Source organism: Microchirus variegatus (assembly GCF_963457635.1).
Source record: "Microchirus variegatus genome assembly, chromosome: 21".
NCBI classification, from domain to species: domain Eukaryota; kingdom Metazoa; phylum Chordata; class Actinopteri; order Pleuronectiformes; family Soleidae; genus Microchirus; species Microchirus variegatus.
Genome location: NC_139822.1, coordinates 9,709,997 through 9,733,436, shown reverse-complemented (window position 1 = coordinate 9,733,436; position 23,440 = coordinate 9,709,997). Strand labels below are relative to the sequence as shown.

General features: G+C 40.3%; 3 protein-coding genes across 3 annotated transcripts in view; all 3 read left to right on the top strand.

Moving 5' to 3' along the window:
• LOC310942586 (tripartite motif-containing protein 16-like) overlaps nucleotides 1-23,440 on the top strand; it is a gene marked incomplete at its 3' end in the record, with an annotated part of 323,438 nt that overhangs the window by 134,437 nt on the left and 165,561 nt on the right. The window lies entirely within an intron of this gene.
• On the top strand, nucleotides 75-2,605 carry LOC310942379 (tripartite motif-containing protein 16-like protein; the record flags this gene model as incomplete). The annotated part of the gene is made up of 3 exons (XM_083907759.1): nucleotides 75-728; nucleotides 1,103-1,358; nucleotides 2,475-2,605. Exons 1-3 carry the CDS (start codon nucleotides 153-155, stop codon nucleotides 2,603-2,605), a joined length of 963 nt encoding a protein of 320 aa, XP_083763885.1. The 5' UTR covers nucleotides 75-152.
• zmynd11 (zinc finger, MYND-type containing 11) lies at nucleotides 2,529-18,963 on the top strand. The gene is made up of 16 exons (XM_083907561.1): nucleotides 2,529-2,657; nucleotides 5,080-5,219; nucleotides 5,309-5,468; nucleotides 7,192-7,218; nucleotides 10,642-10,803; nucleotides 10,885-10,962; nucleotides 11,728-11,820; nucleotides 11,920-12,007; nucleotides 12,088-12,143; nucleotides 12,227-12,304; nucleotides 12,433-12,551; nucleotides 13,947-14,319; nucleotides 14,624-14,698; nucleotides 15,219-15,497; nucleotides 16,317-16,502; nucleotides 17,905-18,963. The coding sequence occupies exons 2-16, from the start codon at nucleotides 5,089-5,091 to the stop codon at nucleotides 18,025-18,027; spliced, it is 2,028 nt and encodes a 675-aa protein (XP_083763687.1). The 5' UTR covers nucleotides 2,529-2,657; nucleotides 5,080-5,088; the 3' UTR covers nucleotides 18,028-18,963.

Here is a 23,440-nt window from a genome sequence, read left to right as displayed (position 1 = left end):
TTGATAAACGTGATCTGGAATATCTCTCAAAGCTGCAGGACCACACCCACTTTCTCCTCGAGTACCCACACGACTTCCCACCGTCAGCATTTACTCCATCCGTGCACTCGTCCACCATCAACGTCCAACCTCAGAGACACTTTGAGGACGTGATGGCGGCTGTGGCAAAGGTCAGAGGTCAACTCGAGGCCGTTCTGACTGAGACTCACGTGGATGTCGTGATGCCACAACCAGAACCAAAGACCAGAGCCGAGTTCCTCAGATATTCACAGGAGCTCACACTGGATCCAAACACAGCTCACAACCAGCTGTTTTTATCTGGGGGAAACAGAAAAGTCACATTAATGAAGAAATGTCAGCCTTATCCTGATCATCCAGACAGATTTCTCGCTTATAGGCAGGTCTGGAGTAAAGAGAGTCTGACCGGACGTTGTTACTGGGAGGTTAAGAAGACAGAGGTGGTTAATATCGCAGTGGGATACAGGGACGTGGTCGATCCAATGGATTCTTTTGGATATGATGAGTCATCTTGGGCTTTATCTTTGTATTCGCACAGTTGTATGTTTACCCACGATTACTGTAAGGACGATGTCTCGACGTTCTCCACCTCCAGATTAGGAGTTTTCCTGGACCACACCGCAGGTCTTCTGTCCTTCTACGATGTCGCTGACTTCATGACTCTGATCCACAGAGTCCAGACCACGTTCACTCGGCCTCTCCATGCTGGAGTTGGTTTTACTGGTTTTACTCCCCATGGAGCCACAGCTGAGTTCTGTAAACTCAGAAGATCCACTTGAGTTCTTTTAATCCTGAGCCACACCAGAGGAGAAGCAGCCTCTGACAGAGCAAAACGCAATCAGTTAATCGTGGTGATTTTATATTTTCACGGTATCTCATGAATGACTTGAAAATCCTGTCCAACTCGCCAACATACAGTCCTGTCACAAGGGGGCACTGCATCTTTCTTCATTGTGCGATTTTCTTTAATGGCCTATTGAATGCATTAATCTTGTCGGCAAAAACATCGCAAATGGTGCAGACGTATCGACCTGTTAAGAATCAGAAAATCAATAAAAAATCTCACTTGTCATGAATTGTAAAGAAGAAAAGCGTCTCATCGGTTTCCACCTCCAGAGTAGGAGTTTTCCTGGACCACACTGCAGGTCTGCTGTCATTCTACGACGTCTCTGACTCCATGACTCTGATCCACAGAGTCCAGACCACGTTCACTCAGCCTCTCTATGCTGGAATTGGTTTTCCTACGGCTTATCCTGGAAGCACAGCTGAGTTCTGTAAACTCAGTATTTGGGACTGTGGGGGTCCTACCAGTCACCAAAGTGTGAACAAACACGACTCACGTAAGTCTTTGTGCTCCTCCTAAGTCAAAGTACAGGAGATAAAACGCGCCATGTTGACTTCCGCGCTCCTTGGGACGTCACAACGCCCTAAATACCTGGAATTGTTGTCTCGCAGAGCTCCGCTTTTTCCGTAAAACATGGGAGAGTGCTGGCGAGGGCAACGGCATCTGAAAACCGGAAGTCCTTGAAAAGTTCTATTCTCGGCTCCACAGTTCAGCACAGAGTTCTACACAAACTCCCAGCCTCAGAGGATTTATCTGTCCAGTGGATACATGTTATATATGACAGCACTGTGTCTGCTGGAGCCTGCAAACAATCATTTTTACAAAATGCTAACTGCTGTTAATCGCAGCCATGTACAAACCACAAGAGGGCGCCGTTATCCTTAATAATCCTTCTTCCTTTATCCAGCAGTTTCTGTTGCTGTTAAAACCATTGTTTAGATTCACATTTGTCATTGAAGCTAATTAAATGTTGAGTTACAAGAAGAAAACAAAGCAGAAAAGTTCCACACAGAGATGCTTGATTTATGATATGTTTTTGGTACTTTTAGTCTTGCTGTGATTTGTATTTAGTGTAAGCAAAAATAAACTTGCACTTGCTTTAATTTTTACAGCTCTTTGTTGTGTTTTTAAAAGTTTAACAATTGTTTTTGAACAATTTCTGTGATTTTTCATCTGAAATGTGAATATTTTCTTGTTTCTTTGCTTTGTTTTCTGGACTAAACAAGTACTAATAAATGTTAATATTTTTAATTATAAAGACAAAATGGTCATAAATATTTTTGACCACCTCCATAAATTATATATTTATATATTTGTGAATTATTACATTACAATCTTCACTATTAGGTTGAGAAATCTTTTAAAAATGTACTTTTAGAATTGGACTGAGAATTATGACTATCCTCAGAATTCATTCTGTTTTATTATTCTTATTCTTACTATTACTATTATTGTTATTATTATTAATAACGTTCTTTCAAATCGGTTTTTACATATGGCCTTCACGCTCTTCCGTAGGTTTTCTTTGTGCATTGTCGTGTATAAATAAAGTTTTGTATTTTAAAAAAACAAAAACAGTGGGAAGTCCTCGGTGTCGCCTTGTCGGGTGCAGTACACGATATTCACCGCCAGGGTTCTGCTTGGCTGGCGCTGTCTGTGTTTACCTCTCAGCCCAGCGCCGCCGCCGCAGCTGCCGTCGCCGCCGCCGCTCACCCTCCTCCGGCCTGGACGACACTGGTGTGAGGGGCCTCGTGTCTCATCCTCAGCGCTGTGTGTCGGTGGCTCCGTAGCCGAGGTGAGTGAGCTCTTGATCTGGTGTTTATGTGTATATATAAAAATGGCTTCACTGCGGCTCGTTAGCCAGCTAGCACCGTTAGCTTAGCGCCTCTCCGCTGTCCCGTGATGGAGGACCGTGAACATGGCGCCCTCCAAAACAAACGAGCCCACAGCTAAGCGGCTACCTCGCCGCGTTTGTGTGCCGTTTTGTCGGCGGGAGGAGCTCTCCGCGTGTGCCGCGCACACGCTCCCACGCTCGCGGTTCTTCGTGTTGCCCGTGAATGTTCGCTGACAACTTGGCGAAGTTCGTACAAGTCTGACAGCTTATTTTAGCGACGTAGCACACATGCTAGCCGCGCCAACAGGAGGACTCCACCGCGCTGGGACTTGATACGCTCCAGTGTTTGTTGTGGCATTTAGGTCAGAAACGACTCCTTAATCACTCGTTATTTGACTCGAACATGTCACGTAGATGAAGCGGAACTCCCGCCGTTTGTCTCCGCTAGCGTTGGTTTGGATGTTAGCTCGCATGCTAGCGAGAGTGGGCTACTGAAGCGGCAGTGGTCGTGGCCCTGCTCCGCTGCCTCTTTTGTTGCTAAATATACTCTTTTTGAGTGAAATATGAGTTTGTGGTTCTGTGTCACCGTGTTGTAATATCAGTAAACCGTGTTGTCTCTTTAAAAACGCGCCAATTTAGTTGCTGTTAGCGGGTTAATGGTGAATATTAGCGTGTCAGGCTGGACTCTTTAAAAACGACATGATGATTACGTTTTCTCGTCGTTGTTGTTGTTGTTGAGCTGTCAAGTTCCTGACAACAAGCAGGAAGAACGTGGTGACGTCTCTTTGTTTATCCTGGGAAACCATAACACACACACACGGACACACGTGTTATATTTGGAATAAGTGCTTCAAACACATATGTATTTTGGAAAAACTGGATTAATAAGTACGTTCTTTTTTCTTTTAACCCAGAGAAGTACATTGAAACGTCACTGGTAATCGTCAGAAATTGAATCCAGAGCTAACAAAGCGTACGAAGGAGATTTAGATCCTTAAAACTGAACTATATGGAGAAATTATACAAAAAGTACAACTAAAAACCGATTAAAGCCACAAAACATTCACCTGCTCAAGTCTACGATATCATACGAATGTTGTTTTGGCAATTTATCTCACTGTGAGAAGGACTTTTCCAACAGGAAACTCTCCCACACCAAAGTCACTCACTCTCCCACACCAAAGCCCATAGAGAAAACCAGTGATTTTAACATCACAGAGACACAGGAGTTCACAGGAGTTGTTGATCCACTGCTGCCTCCATCAATAAGTTATAATGACTGATTTAGTCAAATTGGCATTTGAAATTCTTAATTTCAATTTATTTTAGTGACACAAAGTGACCACACGAGGCAGCAGTAGACCAGCGGCCCCTGTGTCGCTGTGGGCTAAAATCACTGATTTTCTCTATGGGCTTTGGTGTGGGAGAGTGAGTGGTTTACAAACTTCAGTTTCCTGTTGGAAAAAGTGAAATAAAGACATGAACATGTTCTTAAGATATCATAGACAAGATTTTGTTACAGGAGTCTTTTGTTAAGGTGCTAAAATCTGTTTTTCCTTGTGTATAACTGAAGTTTGTAAACCACTCACTCTCCCACACCAAAGCTCATAGAGAAAATCAGTGATTTTAACATCCTCTGCTGAATTCCTTTCACATTACAAACTTCCTATATCCTCAAGAGATCATTGCTGTAGTATTTGATAATTTTCCTTCTTCCAGGCTTTAACTTTTTCGATATTCCCTAATACAGGGAACAAAAACTAAAAATAATAATGAATTCATTGGGGTGATCGTCCAAAGAGACGCTGTTGGCAAACCTGCATCAGTGTATGTCTGGAATAATAATAACTTAAATATTGATTGGGTGGAAAAATGTGGACATTTTTGCGTCTCAAGTCAGATTTGTGCCAATATTTTTTTAAGACGCAAATAAAATATGGATTTAATCATTAAAATAAATATTTTTGTTATTATTGAAAATACACTTGTCCTTTGCACTGTCCGCCTAGAACTGGTTCCCCGTCGACATCCGTCAAAATAATTGTAAATAGCTAACGTTTGTCAGATTATAAACGTTAGATACTTATACTTATTTTGTCAGATGTTGACAGGGAATGAGTTCCAGACTCCAAAACTCATTAGCCAATCAGAAGGCAGCTTCCTAAGGCCCGCCCACAAACAAAAACCACGACACAAAGCACAAGTGAGGGAGCGCAATCCTTATCAATCGAATGTGAATTATAACCTTTATCAGATTGTGCTGCCGACCTTTAACCTTTTTCTGAATTCACACAATCCCGATCACGTCTTTAAACTTTTCTTCGTTAAAACTGTGCATTTAATGATATCCTTATATATTTCCCCCTCTTTTGTTTCCCCTCAGTTGTGAGAGATGAATAAGGAGATTATGTCCCGTGTGATGAAGAAGAGGCTGGCCGACCCTAAGGTGGTCCAGTACGTGTGGGCGGCCATCGAGGTCATACGCAACCAGAAGCAGATCGCTAACATGGACAGGATTTCAAAGTACGCTCACTGCCTTGTTTTTAAACATGTGTGTGTGTGTTTTAGTGTGTGTTTTTTTTTTAACGGTCTTTGTGTTGCGACCCGTGCAGGTACCTGAGTCGCGTGTTTGGAATGCACCCCAAAGAGACGGCCCGTCAGCTGAGTCTGGCCGTGAAGGACGGCCTGGTGGTGGAGACGCTCACCGTGGGCTGTAAAGGCTCCAAGGCCGGCATCGAGCAGGAAGGTTACTGGCTGCCTGGAGAGGAGATGGTACGTTCACAACGTCCAAAATACACTGTGTGTCAGAGCGGAGGTGGACTTCTGGCTGCAAAACAAACTCCCGTTTCAATCTCAGGGATTAAAGATAAACTCCTGTTTCAATCTCAGGGATCAAAGATAAACTCCCGTTTCAATCCCAGGGATTAAAGATAAACTCCCGTTTCAATCCCAGGGATTAAAGATAAACTCCTGTTTCAATTTCAGGGATTAAAGATAAACTCCCGTTTCAATCTCAGGGATTAAAGATAAACTCCCGTTTCAATCCCAGGGATTAAAGATAAACACCTGTTTCAATTTTATGGATTAAAGATACACTTCTTTTTTCAGTCTCTGGGATTAAAGATAAACTCCTGTTTCAATCTCTGGGATTAAAGATAAACTCCCTTTTCAATCTCAGGGATTAAAGATAAACTCCCTTTTCAGTCTCAGGGATTAAAGATAAACTCCTGTTTCAATTTTATGGATTAAAGATAAACTCCCGTTTCAGTCTCAAGGATTAAAATTTAACTCCCATTTCAATCTCAGGGATTAAAGATAAACTCCTGTTTCAATTTTATGGATTAGAGATGAACTCCTGTTTTAAACTTCCGTTTTCAGTCTCTGGGATTGAAGATAAACTCCCTTTTTCAATCTCAGGGATTAAAGATAAACTCCCGTTTCAATCTCAGGGATTAAAGATAAACTCCTGTTTCAATCCCAGGGATTAAAGATAAACACCTGTTTCAATTTTATGGATTAAAGATACACTTCTTTTTTCAGTCTCTGGGATTAAAGATAAACTCCTGTTTCAATCTCTGGGATTAAAGATAAACTCCCTTTTCAATCTCAGGGATTAAAGATAAACTCCCTTTTCAGTCTCAGGGATTAAAGATAAACTCCTGTTTCAATTTTATGGATTAAAGATAAACTCCCGTTTCAGTCTCAAGGATTAAAATTAAACTCCCATTTCAATCTCAGGGATTAAAGATAAACTCCTGTTTCAATTTTATGGATTAGAGATGAACTCCTGTTTTAAACTTCCGTTTTCAGTCTCTGGGATTGAAGATAAACTCCCTTTTTCAATCTCAGGGATTAAAGATAAACACCCTTTTTTAGTCTCAAGGATTAAAGCTAAACTTCTGTTTACAGTCTCAGGGATTAAAGATAAACTCCTGTTTCAACTTTAATGATTAAAGATAAACTACCTTTTCAATCTCAAGGTTTAGAAACAAACTCTTGTTTTCAATCTCAGGGATTGAAGATAAACTCCCTTTTTCAATCTCAGGGATTGAAGATAAACTCCCTTTTTCAATCTCAGGGATTAAAGATAAACTCAATCTGAAGGCTTTTAAACAAACTCCCGTTACGAAGCTTTAAAACCAAACATTCGCAGACGTCGCCTACAAAGGGCTCCCATTGGTCGACGTCAGCTGTCAATCAAACGTAGTTGTAGTTTTGGGATTGAGCTCAGATTATCTCCTGACACGTTAATCCCTTTGGGCAGGGTAAAGCCCTTTTCTTTTCACGTTCACGTCCCTGCAAACGTGAGTTGTTTTTGCAGCCAGTGGAGTCGCCCCCTGGTGGCTGAATTCTACATGTTTGTACAAAACTGGTCTCTGAGGACAAGTGTCTCTGAGGCGTGTCCTCTGAGGACAAGTGTCCACTGGAGCTCAGGACGTTTTTAAAACACACGGCGCTTTTTAAACACAACTCTCTGAATCACTTGCAATCACAGGATCCGAAAGCAGAGGGCAGTAAAGAGGTAAGGGCTCTTTGTTACTTTCACATTCACTCTCTCACATTTTCTTTTCTTTATCTCTTTCTCTCTTCCCCCCCCACTCAACTTACACCTCCCTGTGAGAAATCGCTTTGATTTGAGTGAATCAGCGCCCTCTATCGCCTGTTTCAATCTCAGGGATTGAAGTTAAATTTATAATCTCAAAGATTATAGCTAAACTTCTGTTTTCAGTCTCAGGGATTAAAGTTAAACTCCCGTTTCAATCTCAAGGATTAAAACTAAATTTCTGTTTTCAATCTCAGGGATTAAAGATGAACTCCATTTTCAATCTCAAGGATTAAAGATAAACTTCTGTTTTCAATCTCAAGGATTAAAGCTGAACTTCTGTTTTCAATCTCGGGGATTAAAGATAAACTCCATTTTCAATCTCAAGGATTAAAGATAAACTTCTGTTTTCAATCTCAAGGATTAAAGCTAAACTTCTGTTTTCAATCTCAGGGATTAAAGATCAACTCCCAGTCAGAGAGTGTTTGACTGTTTAGCCTTTAAATACCACTTAAAGAGTTTAATTTGATAGTTTTTGTGTCAAAATATCATTAAAATAGTAAAAGAATCATTGTGTTGGTGTTAAACTACCAATTAAATAGTAACCATTGGATTATTTTAACGTTAAAATACCATTTAAATAGTATCTATTGGATTATTTTAATGATAAAATACCATTAAAATGTAAAACACTGGATTATTTTAATGTTTAAACAACATTGAAACACTGAAACCCCTCTGTGTTTACTGTTTTTTCTGATGTGAATTTAGCGCGACGTGACGTGAAGACTGAAGCTCAGTTGATATTTTAGCTAAGTGTCCGCTGTCTGTCACATTAGGTGCAGAACAATGAGCGAGTAAAGCCGAGACAAGAGCAAAAATGACCAAAGACTAACGACAAAGACTTCCAGACGTTCACTTGTCCTGAAACGGTCGTCCTCTCGTGTTAAAGCTGCGTCGGCACATTCGGGTTTTATGGGAACTGGTCCTTGAAAGTTTCTTTGGGAACTTGTTTTAGAATGATTTGACATAGAACAGTGGAACAGTGGCAGAGATGATCCTCGTGTTTGTGTGGTGTTTGTGTGGCTGAAGGAAACTCTGTTACGCTCATAAGAAAAGAGGATTCTGAGAATAATAAGTTTTAATTTATGCCGTTCCTCCTCCTCCTCCTTGACATTGGTTCTTGTGGGATTACGTAAACACAGATGTTGTTGTGTGCTCACACTCTTTGTCCCTGGATGAACCTTTGAGAGCGAGAGCGTAATCTGTGTGTGTGTGTTTTTAATTTGAAAACGAGGTTAAAAATACTCTCACATCTCTGGTTTACTTTTGTCCTGACTCGACTCTGAACTGTAGAGAAATAAGTCGTAGCTTTTGAAGAAGTTCTTTTAAGACGAGTCTCCATCGTCGTTCTTACAGAGTAAGAAAATACTTCAAAATAAGAGCCCCGTTACTGTCTTTGTTTTAAACTGTGTGGGAACATTAGCTTTGGTTCTCTTCAGAACGTTCTGCGATGGTTCTTCCAGGACCGTACGCAGTGGGGAACTTTATCAGGGTTCCCACGCGTCCTGGAAAACCTGGGTAATGATTGACCAGTTTTCCAGTCCTGGAAACGTCTGAGTTAGTGATTGTAAAGCTGATAGAAGTTCCTTGGAAAAGTCCTGGAAAACCCTGTTTATTTCAAAGAGCTGGATGGAGGTAGTTTACCTGTAGTTTACCTGTAGTTTATCTGGGATTATATGTGTGAGGTGATGATGAGATGATCTTAAAGGGATAGTTCGGAATTTTGGACATGAGACCTATTTTCCAACTCAGCCGGTGTGATGGAGACGTTTTCAAGACATTTCATTCAGTTCTTCTAGTTGCCGAGTTCGCTGATGCTATGGCTAGCGCAAGTCAATGGTACCTGCTAGCATGGCATTAGAAACACTCATACTGACTCCACAGTGCACCCGAGGCAAATCGATTGTAACGGCAGACTATCGATGTACATATCTGTGTTGATAGAATGTTTGAAATAAAACCAACCTTGCAATTTGAAGGATTTATGTCTCAGCAGCAGCGCGTCATACTTCGAAAAAATCTCGCGATGTGAGGTTAGTTTTGTTTCAAACACAGATATGTACATTGATAGTCTGCCGTTACGATTGTTTTGCCTCGGGTGCACTGTGGAGCCGGTATGAGTGTTTCTAATGCCATGCTAGCACGTACCATTGACTTGCGCTAGCCATAGCACCAGCGAACTCGGCAACTAGAAGAACTGAATGAAATGTCTTGAAAACGTCTCCAGACGTCTCCATCACACCGGCTGAGTTGGAAAATAGGTCTTTCGTCCAAAATTCCGAACTATCCCTTTAAAGCACTCGACTGGAGCTTTAACACCTCGACCACATGGAGGAGGAACGATCAGACTGTGAGTGGGAGGAGTGTTGGCCTCTCCACAGGTGGATGGATTTTCCATGTTTTCTCTGTGGCCTGAACTCAAATTCCCTCGTGGAAATAAAACGAGAAAATATTCACATTTAAGAAGTTGAAAAAAGATAAGAGAGCGCTGCTGTGTAGGGCTGCAACTATTATTTTTTCTTCGCGAGCACCTATTTTGGACTTTAACCTACATATGTGTGCTTTAATAACACGACATTTCATCACAGATCATCACAGATCTCACATCTTAAATATCGTATAAATCTGCTCCAGATGACACAGTTGATAAATGAAAGAGGTTTAATTACAATTCATTATAAACGCTAGTATTCACCGATTACAGTCGTAAAGTACGCATTAACGTAAGTGAACTAGCGTTGGCTAAGCTAGCTGCTTCCGTGATTTTCCGACGGATAGACGTGCGACACGAACCTATTATGTACATACATAAATGAGCAAAAAATATCTACGATACATCTCTGCGGTACGTGACGATACAGCGGCTCCGCGGTGTCGGTGCGTCGCCGTGGTGCTAGCATGGAACGAGTGTCGCGCGTCACGGAGATTTGCATTTAACGCGTTTAGCTGGATTATTTTCCTAAACTTTGGGCCGGAGTTTTCAAGCCTCTTCGTCAGTTTCCGCCATAATTTGTGCGTTCTTCTTCTTCTTCTACTTCTCTGCAATACCGCCCCCTAACACTTCCTGTAGCTAGTTCTGGATAGCCCGAGCGTGTGTTTGTTTACACGGCAGTTACAGATGAGCGTGAAACGGCTGCGGTGTGATTTACAACGAAGATAACGCGACGTAAACCCCCGTCGCTCTTCATTCTCTGGTGACATTCCTTGCGTTTGTAGAGTTAATTCTTTATTCACTTCTTTAAAAACCCTGTCTTTTGTCCTCCACCTGCTGCTGTGTCTGGCGGGCTGGAGGTGGGTGGTGTCACCCAAACTCTGTGCTGTGCTGTGTCTCGGCTGCAGGACTGGGAGGCGGAGAGTCACGACTGGTACTGCTTCGACTGTCACCTGCCGGGCGACGTCCTCGCCTGCGACAACTGCTTCAGAGTCTATCACCTCAAGTGTCTGTCGGACGAGTGCAAGCCCAGAGACGGAGGCTCGCAGTGGCAGTGCGTCGTCTGCAGGGTCGGTGGTCAAATAGCAACGTTTATCCAAAACAAGCAGAACTTTTACTTCTGGTCCTGATCCTTGTGTTCTCTCTTACAGGGCAGTAAAAAGAAGAACCTCAACAAACAGGAAATGAGTAAATACCTGCGTTTTATCGTCCAGCGAATGAAGGAGAGGGTGAGAAACACAACACGTTGATTTAATCCTCCTCTCACGAAAATATTCACATTTAAGAAGCTGAAAAATGACAGAAACACGAAAATATTCACATTTAAGAAGCTGAAAAATGACAGAAACATGAAAATATTCACATTTAAGAAGCTGAAAAATGACAGAAGCATGAAAATATTCACATTTAAGAAGCTGAAAAATGACAGAAAGTAGAAAATATTCACATTTAAGAAGCTGAAAAATGACAGAAATGTGAAAATATTTACATTTAAGAAGCTGAAAAATGACAGAAACATGAAAATATTCACATTTAAGAAGCTGAAAAATTATAGAAAGTAGAAAATATTCACATTTAAGAAGCTAAAAAATGACAAAAATTAGAAAATATTCACATTTCAGAAGCTGAAAAATGACAACAATTAGAAAATATTCACATTCCAGAAGCTGAAAAATGACAGAAACATGAAAATATTCACATTTAAGAAGCTGAAAAATGACAGAAACATGAAAATATTCACATTTCAGAAGCTGAAAAATGACAAAAATTAGAAAATATTCACATTTCAGAAGCTGAAAAATGACAGAAACACGAAAATATTCACATTTAAGTAGCTGAAAAATGACACAAATTAGAAAATATTCACATTTAAGAAGCTGAAAAATGACAGAAATGTGAAAATATTCACATTTAAGAAGCTGAAAAATGACAAAAACTGTAAAATATATTCCAGGACAAAAGGATAAAAATGCTGAGTCATTGTTTGATTGCAGGCTGTGGACCTGAATAAGAAAGGCAAAGACATCAAACATCCCATGTACAGAAGACTCATCCACACGGCTCTGGACGTCAACAACATCCATGAGGTAAGAGTCAAACCTCACTGTGATTTAATGTTAGCGTGGCGCTCTGCTGCCCCCTGCTGGCTGCTGCAGTACTGTCTCTGTGTCTCTGTGCTCTGTCAGAATCTGGCTGAAGGAAAGTATAAAAGCTTTGATGAGTTCAAAGCAGACGCTCAGCTCATCGTTCACAACACGTCCATTTTGTACGGAGGTGAGTCGACTCTTTGTGTTTACGCAGAATTATTTTTTACACACACACACGTTGATAAAAACCTTGTGTTTTTGGTGCAGTTCACAGCGACCAGGCGGAGATCGCTCGGTTGCTCTTCAGCGACACATGTCACGAGGTACCACCACAGCTTCTTCTTCTTCTTTACCTCACACAGGTTATTTCCTTTAAATCTAATCTAATCCTGTTTTCGTCCTCCAGCTGAACGAGTTGTTATTGTGTAAGACCTGTTTCTACCTGTCCAACGCTCGGCCCGACAACTGGTTCTGTTACCCGTGTGTGAGTACGGCACAAACCGAAAAAAGATTCAGTTTTTAACCGTTTCTTTGTTCTACTGAGCAAATGAAGTGTTTGTAAATGAAGAGAACTGGTTCCACGTTTGTTTTTCCATGTGTTTTCCTGCACAGAGTCCCAGTCACGACCTGGTCTGGGCCAAGATGAAAGGATTTGGTTACTGGCCGGCCAAAGTCCTGCAGAGGGAGGACAACCAGGTGGACGTTCGCTTCTTTGGACACCAGCATCAGAGGTGGGAAAAGAAGGATTTTCAAATCGTCAGGGCAGCAGAGAGTGTTTTTACTCTTTATTTCACTCTTTATTCTGCTTTAAAATTCTCCTTAAAACCTTAACTATTATGATTTATCCGACAAAACAGGCAGAAAATAACATTTAAATCATAGACCAGGTCTCTGTTTATCTAATCTCTGTTTATCCAATCCAAAAATGTGTTTACTTGTTTATTTTACTTTCATGTTTGCTACATCCTATAAACAGCACGTTTAATTGATTTTAATCTGTATTTTTTTTAAATTCTGAGATTAATGTCAGGAAATTGGAAGTCTGAGATTAATGTCTGAATTTTGAGATCAGGAAGACGGATTTCTTAGATTAAAGACCGAATTTTGAGATTAAAGTCAGGAAATCGAAATTTTAAGAAATTGGAATTTTGAGATTAAAGCCAGGAAGTTGGAATTATTTGATAAAAGTCAGAATTCTGAGATTAAATTCAGGAAATTGGAAGTCTGAGATTAAAAGTTTCTGCTGGGATTCTGAGATTAAAGTTAAGAAATTGGGATTCTGAGATTAAAGTTAAGAAATTGGAATTCTGACAAAGTCAGGAAGTCGATTCTGAGATTAAAGTCAGGAAGTCAGAATTCTGAGATTAAAGTCAGGAAGTTGGAATTCTTAGATTAAAGTTAGAACTCTTAATAAATAGTCTGGATTCTGAGATTAAATTCAGGAAATTGGGATTCTGAGATTAAATTAAGTCATCGGAATTCTGAGATTAAAGTTAATAAATCGGAGTTCTGAGATTAAAGTCTGAATTATGAGATGAAAGTCAGGAAGTAGGAATTCTGAGATTATAGTCAGAATTCTGCGATTAAAGTCAGTAAATTGGAATGCTGAGATTAAGAAGTCCTAATTCATCCTATAAACGGCACGATTCATTGATTTTAATCAGAATTACTGTATTATTTAAAAAGTACCTACTGGTCTCTTTGTCAACACTGTTGAGCAGTTGCATCTTTTGGAAAGAATGACTTACTCCATACGACTTCAAAAGGAGTTGGGTGAAAAGCGATGGAAAAAATGGTCCGTTTATTTAGCTAGTCAGACAGATTTGGTATAGACATTGCACCACAAGCGTTTTTCTTTTACGCCTTGGAGATAGGCGAGATTGCCATGATTAAGTGATTATCCCATGACCTCCTGTTTATTTTTATTTTTATTTTTTTGTGTACGTGTTTGCTGTTTCTGTTTCGTGTCCTACATTATTATTCTTTTTTTTTTCCACAGTTTATATTGTGTGGATAATGTGAAAAAATACTTACAAATAAAAAGTTTCAAAAAAAAAAGTACCTACTCAGCCCAACAGGGGCCAGCTAAAACGTGTTAAACTGAGCACAGTTGTGTCCTCCTGCAGAGCGTGGATCCCCGCAGACAACATCCAGGACATCAAGGTGAGCGTCCAGCAGCTACAGGTGAAGCGTAGCAGCGGCTGGAAGAAGGCGTGTGAGGAGCTGGAGCTTTTCCAACGCTTCCTCAAGGAGGGACGCTTCTGGAAGTCGAAGACAGAGGACAGCAGCAGCAGCAGCAGCAGTCCGCCACACAGAGAGAGTCTGCGGCAGCAGCAGCAACAACAACAACAGCAAAAACAACAACAACAACAGCAGGAGGAGGAGGAGGAAGAAGGGGAGGAAGAGGAGGGCAGCAGCAGCAGGAGGACGGACAGAGTGGAGAGGACGGAAGAAGCCGAGTCCAGCATCTCGTCCACAAGCAACGAGCAGGTCCGACATGTAAGTGAGAGCATGTCCACATCATCATGTCAAGCTTTCTTTCACATTGACAGTGCAGCGTTGAGCATTATTCTCAGGTGGTTAAAGCATAAATGTGAATTTTAGATTCTAATATTAACCAAAAAGTGTCGTCAACGTATATAATTAAGCATATAATCCTGCATTTTAAGTCTAAAGTTTACTTTATTAGCATTTGCCAAGACCTGGTGTTTTTTTCAAGCTTTTCAAAATAAGAGACACATTACAGTATAAAGGTATCATGCTGAGCTTTTATTTTGATGGTTTTGTTGTTGTTGTTGTGCAGCTCAAAGGCAGCCAGGAGCCCAAAGCAAAGAAAAGCCGTCGGACTCAGATGGTCGAGCCCAAAGAAGAAGCCAGTGTAAGTTTGTTTGTTTATTTTAATGTTTATATATGATATAAGGGTTAATACTGTCATCAGTGTTGATAAGTGTTGGAAATGCTGATGTTCTCAAATGTTTTGTTTTGTCCACAAACCAAAATTAATCACTTATGTTGATATTTTTGTCATTTGGAGGCAAAAAGAATAATCAGATTTTTGCCATTTCTTAATGAATTGTCGTTTTTGAGTTCTCAGAAACTATTTTCTCTGAGAAAAGTTTATTTTCTTAGTGTTTGGAGGACATGTTTCATGTATTTTATACATTATATACATTGCTGTAAAAGACGAGACATAAAGTCTAAAAATACATGATCCAAAACAAAACTGGCATCAATTATCGTCCGTGGAAAAACCTCTGGTGCTGAAGTTATGAACGTTTAGAATTGGTTCAGTCACGGAAACAGCAGATTACTCTGTTAATAACAACGTTAGCTCGTGTTTGGTCTTAAATGTGATCACAGCGACTGATTTATCCGTCGTCTTCTTCCTCTTCCACCAGGACCCAGAGCCGGAGATGGAGGCCGTGAGCTCCAGTCAGGAGATTCCCGTGTCGTCGGCGCCGCAGCAGCCGGAGAAGCTGTCCGTGTCCACGCAGACCAAGAAGGCGAACGGCGGGTCGCCGCGGACGCTGCACCGCGGCACTCAGACCAGCAGCGACAGCGCCTGCCAGAACATGTGTCACGAGAAGTACACCAAGGTTTTCAACGAAGTCAAGGAGATGATGAAGGCCGACAACAAGAGGGAGACGGAGCGCGTCGTCAGGGAAGCTCTGGAGAAGGTGAGCTTCCCTTCAGTGAACACAGGGGGCAGTATACGTATACGTGATGTGCTAAAGGTTTAAGCTAGGCTATCCAGGTCCAGTTAAAATGAGAGATGTGTGGGATTAAGCTTCGCATTTTGATCGACACAAAGAAACTACGGAAGAGTGTAAGGGCCACATAATACACACAATAATAAAGTAGCATGAATTCTGAGATCGAGTGATAAAGTCGGATTTTTTAGATTAAATTCAGTATTCTGAGAAAGAAGTTAGAATTTTCAGATTAAAGTGAGAGACAGAACTCTGAGAAAGAAGTCGGAAAGTTGGAATTCTGAGATTAAAGTGAGAAAGTTGAAATTCTGAGATTAATGTCGGAATAGAATTCTGAGATTAAAGTGAGAAAGTTGAAACGGTGGAATTCTGAGGAAAAAAGTCTGAAAGTTGGAATTCTGAGGTTAAAGTGTGAAAGTCAGAATTCTGAGGAAAAAGTCAGAAAGTTGGAATTCTGAGATTAAAGTCAGAATTCTGAGGGAAAAAAAGTCACAATGTCAGAATTCTGGGAATAAAATGAGAAAGTTGGAATTCTGAGTAAAAAAAGTTAGCATTCTGAGATTAAAGTCAGAATTCTGAGTAAAAAAGTCAGAATTATAAAACCACGTCTGGACAGCAGATTACACCGTCTTTGATGACTCCACCCTCGTTGAGGAGGAGGAGGAGATAGGAGGTCATGGAAAACAACGTGACTGAGTCGTGCTTGAACTGTAAACGTGATTATTGAGACGTAAACATGAAGACTCAGATCTCAGATTAAAATCTCCGCTCGTTCCGTCTCTTCAGCTCCGCTCAGAGATGGAGGAGGAGAAGCGTCAGGCGGTGAGTAAAGCTGTGGCTGGAGCTCAGGCGGAGATGGAGAGGAAGTGTAAACAGGTGAAGGAGAAGTGTAAAGAGGAGCTGGTGGAGGAGGTGAAGAAGCTGGTGGCTCAGCACAAACAGCTCATCTCCCAGACCAAGAAGAAGCAGTGGGTGAGTTCTGCACCAATCACAAGGCACCGTTCTCTCTGTACAGAAACTCATGTGTCCTTTAAAGACACATTTATATTATATTATATTAATTTGAGATGTTTTGAAGCTTCAAACGCAGATTTATTCATTATTCCCTTATTCAGAGACTAGAACTGCAACAAATAATCTCTCACTATACGAAGCATTGTTTTTGTTGCACTGTTGTTGACGCATATTTATAACGGTGTCATCAGCGTAAACGGAGACTCTGAGTGAGACTCTGAGATATTTTCTCATTTTTCTGCTCCATAAAAACAAAGAAATCATTCAAACTGAATTAACTTAGTTTGAGGACAAAGATCATTTTTGAATCCTGAGAAAGAAGTTGGAATTCTGAGAAAAAAAAGTCTAAATTCTGATTAAAGTCATGAAGTCGGATCTCTGAGATTAAAGTCAGATTTCTGGGATTAATGTCGGAATTCTGAGATTAAAGTTAGAAAGTCAGATTTCTGGGATTAACGAGAAATTTGGAATTCTGAGGAAAAAAGTCTTAATTCTGTGACTAAGGTCATGAAGTCGGATTTCTGAGATTAAAGTCAGATATTTGGGATTAATGTCGGAATTCTGAGATTAAAGTTAGAAAGTCAGATTTCTGGGATTAACGAGAATTTTGTAATTCTGAGAAAAAAGTCTGAATTCTGTGATTAAGGTCATGAAGTCGGATTTCTGAGATTAAAGTCAGATTTCTGGGATTAATGTCGGAATTCTGAGATTAAAGGGAGAAGTTGGAATTCTGTGAAAAAACATCGGAATTCTGTGAAAAAGTCTGAATTCTGTGATTAAAGTCATGAAGTCGGATTTCTGAGATTAAAGTCTGAATTTTGACATTAAAGTCAGATTTCTGGGATTATGTCGGAATTTGGAGAAAAAAGTTGGATTTCTGAGATTAAAGACAGAATTCTGAGAAAGACGGAATTCTGAGATTAAAGTCAGAAATTTTATGGACCACACAACTAGATTTGATGAACTGAGAAAAAAGACGTATTGGTAAGAAAATTTGAGATTATTTTAATCTTCAAAAACAAATATATTAAATACTAGGTATTTTATTTTGAAGCGTAGACTCTGCTTCGCACTGTGAGAAGCATTTAGAAATGGTTAGTGCTGCATATTTATAACGGCGTCATCAGTGTATACGTTTATACGCCTCATTCCTTTGCTCCGTATAAACAAATAAATCCATAAAACTGAATAATTTTTAGTTTGTGGACAAAACGAGACGTTTAAAAACGTCACATTTGCCGTAGAAACATTCTGTACGTTTGGACGTTTTAGCTCGCGTCCAAACGTCATCTGCTGCAAAATCATCTGTAAATGTTCGCGAGTCGACGCTAACAACAGCGCCGCCCTGGTGTCGTTGCAGTGTTATAACTGCGAGGAGGAGGCCATGTACCACTGCTGCTGGAACACCTCGTACTGCTCCATCAAGTGTCAGCAGGAACACTGGCACGCCGACCACAAACGCACCTGCCGCAGGAAGAGATGAAGCCACAGGCCACGCCCCCTCGCTCCCACCTGCACGCCATCGCCATCACCTGTCAGTCGGTCTACACACACACACACACTCATGCTTCTGTACTTGCCTTCCTGAGAAACTTTTGAGGACGTTCTCTGTGTGAAAAAGAGCGATTTCTTTTTTTATTTTTTATTTCCTTTATCATTATATGTCCGTTATTTAATTGTCATTTACGTTTTTTATTTCTTCTTTCTATATCCTCTCTCGGAGCGTGAGTCACGCTGTGGACGATGAACTTTGTTTTATTCCGTCTTTTACTGAAGTGCTTCTTGTGTCGGAGAACGTGTTATTTAAGTGTGTCGTAACAACACACGAGCATTAACCCAGTCGTTTTTTTATGACCCTTTTTTTAAAGAATAATATTCACTTTTCTTACTGTAAATGCAAACGGAAAAAAACACAGCGCGAGAAAAACTAAACGGTGGCGTTTTCTCGTCGCTGCTTTGAGCCCAGATTTCATAGAGAAAAACGTACTTTAAATAAAACCAAATCAACAAAAAACTAACAACCCAGATGTAGAAAAGTGGACGACATGGTTCACACACACGTGTAAGGAATAGTTCAGGTTTTTTCAAGAGTAGAGATTTAAACAGGAACTGAATCTGAAACTCACTCTCCCTGCACCAAAGTCCATAGAGTAAACCAGTGATTTTAACATCACAGGAGTTGTTGATCCACTGCTGCCTCCATCACTGACTTACAATGACTGATTTTAGTGAATTCAGCTTTTAAAATATTTACTTTACTGGTTTTCTCTATGGGCTTTGGTGCAGGGAGAGTGAGTGGACAACAGGTTTTCGTCACTTTAAGTCTACGACACCTTAAGATTACGTTCACCACTTTCATTTCCTCATTGGACCACCTTTTCTGACAGGAAACTGAAGTTTGTAAACCACTCACTCTCCCACACCAAAGCCCACAGAGAAAACCAGTGATTTTAGCTCACAGGGACACAGGAGCTGCTGGTCCTCTGCTGCCTCGTGTGGTCACTTTGTGTCACTGAGTTAAGTCTAAATGAAATTTTAAAAGCCGAATTTTACAGAATAAGACATTGTAAGTTAGTGATGGAGGCAGCAGTGGATTAACAACTCCTGTGAACTCCTGTGTGCTGTGATGTTAAAATCACTGGTTTTCTCTATGGACTTTGGTGTGGGAGAGTGAGTGGTTTACAAACTTCAGTTTCCTGTTGTTAAAGTCTGTCTAACAGTGAAATAAAGACGTGAACGTGTTCTTAAAGTCATCGTAGACTTAAACTGACTGAGATTTTATTCAACATTATTGTTTAGCAGCTAAAATCACTTTATTTTTGTTTCTTCTGGAATTCTTAAAAAACAAAACTATTCCTTTAATTGACTTTTTTTTCCCCCATGAAACGATTGCGCTTTTCTAATTTCTACCTAAAAATCAAAATTCTTCTTCTTCTCATTGGGAACAGGGTCACGAGGTCGGCCTTAGAAGACGCCGAAATCTTCCATTTGTTAATAATTAGAATGAACATTATTATTATTATTATTATGCACAATTATCTGTTTTGTTTAAAATAATTTGACTAATTTTACGAGTCAAACGTTTTAAAATGTATCCTAAATTGGGGGGGAGGGGCCTAAAGAGAGAATGTATGAGGGTTTTTCCTGAGCTGGATCTTTGTGATTTGACACTTTTACTACCTTTTTATTCACATTATGTTTTTGCACATATTAAACTCCCTGATGTTGTAAAATGTCCAAACTGAGATATTTGGCTGAAGAAATTCTCCTGAATTCTTCTACGAAAAACGAGGAGAAAAAAAAGTGTGAATATTTTTCCCCCCCGAGCGTCTTTGTTTTTTCGTCATTTTTATCGTGAAATTTTTAAAGATTTTCTCTGGTTTGATTTTGTAAAGTAAAGAGTCGTTGCTGTCGTCGGTGGTCAGTGCCTGTTTCTTCGCTTGCATGTCGACAAAAACTACGTCGTCGTCTTTTTCTTCTTCTTCTTTGTTTTCGTTACGGTAAAAAAAACAAAAAAAAGTTTGCAGGAGTTTGTTGAACGCTGAAGACGGATGGACCAATATAAAACTTTATGCAAATGTGAACGACAAAATGACGTTAGTTCAACGTTAGATTTTTATTCTTTTTGCGTAAAAAACCTTTTGGCAATGAAATTGCTAATTTTTTTTTTTTTTTTTTTTTATGTAACTTTTAAAGTTTTCTTCGTTATGTAGACGCGACTGAATTGAGGAATAAAAAACACGTTTTACAGTCGGGGGGGGAATTACCGTTAATTCTGAAGTAGTGGGTGGAGCCAACCATGCTTTTATTTCCCTTTAAAAAGAAGGTTCTCTTCTCAAGTTTGTATATATTTTGCTAACCCATGCTAATTGTTAGCTACATGCGACTATGCAGCCAAAACCCTCCCGAAAACAATTTAAAAAAGTCACTACCGATAATCATCGCGATAAATATCTAGATATCTTTAAATTAGATCGTAGAACGTTCAGAAACCAGTTTTAAAGGTTCAGTGTGTGAGAAACAGCGACATCTAATGTTGAGACTGCAGATTGTGACAAACGCATTTTAATTTTTTGTGAAATGTAAGCTAACTGTTTTGTCAGACTGCGAGTTTTATCGTTATCTGCGTCAGGTTATGTGGGCGGAGCTGTTTATCTCTGCTGAAAAAAAAATGCGAAACATGCGCAGGGATTTGGCTAACGCACATCTAAAACACTCTAAACGTACGATATTTATTGTAAAGCTGATTAAAACCTACTCGTGTCGTACATTCAACTTCTTGCGGATAAATCCCGTTGGACCTTTAAAACGTCAGAGAAAAATAATCGCGATTTCTATATTTGTTTACATATAAAAATCGCAATTTGTAGCAACGCAATTAGCGAATCACAATCACTGCAAACCTGTTTGTTTTTAGGCTAATTGGAAGTTAAACGTTGACTTTACTAACGCGTTATTGTTGCGTTTAAGTCAGTTAGGAATTATAATCTGCAGAGATTAGGGTAACTGGATTATGTCTCGTTGTTTGAGTGCATCACTTAAAAAAAGAAAAGGTCTCATGTTTTGTTTGGATCTCACAGTTTCTGTTCGGTGCTGACTGCGCTGTGAGCGCCCCCTGCTGCTGACAACCAGGTTCAACCATTAATCCCGCTTTGTTTTTTGTTTTACAGACGTTTGTAAACCACTCACTCTCCCTGCACCAAAGTCCAGAGAGAAAACCAGTGATTTTAGCTCGCGGGGGACACAGGAGCTGCTGGTCCTCTGCTGCCTCGTGTGGTCACTTTGTGTCACTGCAGGAAATGGATCACTCCCGTGTCTCTGTGGACTTTGGTGCGGGGGAGAGTGTCTTTCTGTAATGAGTTGAAATCCGTGCCATGTTTTGATCAGCAGGGGGCGCTCGCAGCCACAACGGCGCCCCCTCTCTTTCCTCACCATTATTGCACTACATGTAAATAAAGCGTCCGTCACATTTTTCATGTACATAGTTATAAACGTGATCCACACAAACCTGCGTTTCCCTCGGGACGACTGTTAGCTCTCGTTTTGTACAATGTACAACATTTTATCGTTGTTACCGCGACCTTTGACCTTTGACCTTTGAGTCACGTTCACCGCGAGTCTCCTCCACTTTTCTTTTGTTCGATTTTCGTGAAACGCCGCGCCGCACCTTTAACGTACGATCAATTTAACGTGTTTTTTTTTTGTTCTTAAAACCAAACCAGTAAATAAAAGCATGACGGGTTCAGTGTGACCTTTGACCTCTGCTGCTCTCACTCTTTTTATATTTGTCCATCCAGACTCAAAGGATTTGTTTTCTCACTTTTCTTTTTACCTGCATGAGTGAATCTGTGGCTCCGCCTCCTCGTCCGATGTAAATGAGGAAGTTTTTTCACTCCCTCACTTCGATGCAACGAGACAATGACGTTTTTTTGTTTTCTTTTTCACACTTTTATTTGTCAGTAACTTTGAGTTCAAACCGCTTTAACGTCTTCTGTTTCGTCCACATGTAAAATATTAATCGTGGTCTGTTTTCTTTCTTTTCTTTTTTTTTAAAACGCTTTAGCTAGCAATATGTATATAAATATATTCTATGTGCTAACATGGAGGAAATAAATGTATCAACCATTCACCGTGTTGTCATGTTTTTAGCAGATGCTTTGATGCGTAGCGACACCTTTTGCTGCCACTGAAAATTTATGGCATGCTAATGTGCTTTAGCTCATAGCTAGCTTTTAGCCGTAGCTTCTAGAGGAGATGGTGGAAAAGGAAAGTGCTTGGACAGAAGATGGACGCCGCTGGTCAGGTAGGTGTTTGGTTGTTGGATCTTCAGTAGGCGGAAGAAGAGCCTTGAAGCTTGTTGTAGGCTAGCAGGTTAGCATCAGTGGGTTGAATGTGGTAGCTCCAGTGGAGCGACATTCAGGCTCGTTCAGGGTGATGGAAGACCAGCTGCGCCGCCGTGTTCTGGACCATGTGTCGTAGCGTCACAGCTCAAGTTGGGAGGCCTGTTAGCATGGACATGACCAGGGTTAGCATGCTAGGTGAAAACATGATGTGATTTAAAGGACATGCTCGTCTTCACCCAAGGAGGGCTGGACGCTAATGCTACAGGGTTAACTCTTCTTTTATGCTGCTGCTCGTCCTCGTCCTGGTCGTTTACTGATCGCCTGCACCTGGCTGAGAAGGGGGCGTGGTTATCCAGTCTCGTCCTGATTGGCTGCTGCTTTCACCCACTCATGACTTTCAGGTGATTCCAATCGGGCAATAAAATAAAAACAAAAGCACCTTTTATTGTCAAAACGTTTGAAATATTTATTACATTGACAGACTTACGTCACATCAAATAAGACGTTATTTAAAAATACAAAAGAAAAAAAAAACGCCAGTTTACATTTGACTGAGAAATAAACGGAGAAACGGAACAAAGTGCTTTTTCTTTAAAGGAAATAAAAATCCTGATGTTTTGTAGAACATTCGCGAACAAACACAAACACGAAGCCTCCACTTCCTGCTTCCTGTTGTGACATCATCGCTGTAACGAGCCCTGATTCGTCCGTCCGCTAAAAAACTACACAACAAAATCTGAGAAAAAGTCCGACTGACGAGTTTCATTCCACGAACGAGTTTACGAGGAATCGCAGAAATAAAAACCAGTCTGTAGTTCTTGTTGTGGTTCTCTTGCTGTATTTTCCACTGGTCACCACCAGAGGTCAGCAAATGACTAGGACTAACATGAGCTCATTCTTTTCTGTTTCATTTTACATTTGAAGGAAAAACACATTTAGACTCAACTTAATGTTGATGTTTATCTTTGAATTTAGTTTCTTTTCTTGAAGCCAAATTTGTTTAAAATGTTGCTTTAATTAATTCTACTTCGCTTTAATCTTAAACGTTTAGCA

Excerpts from the sequence above, each read along its gene's own strand:
- zmynd11 (XM_083907561.1), top strand. The coding sequence starts at position 5,089 with ATGAATAAGGAGATTATGTCCCGTGTGATGAAGAAGAGGCTGGCCGAC. Across the intron at positions 14,320-14,623 it reads GCAACGAGCAGGTCCGACAT|CTCAAAGGCAGCCAGGAGCC; the intron begins GTAAGTGAGAGC and ends GTTGTTGTGCAG. Across the intron at positions 15,498-16,316 it reads TCAGGGAAGCTCTGGAGAAG|CTCCGCTCAGAGATGGAGGA; the intron begins GTGAGCTTCCCT and ends CCGTCTCTTCAG.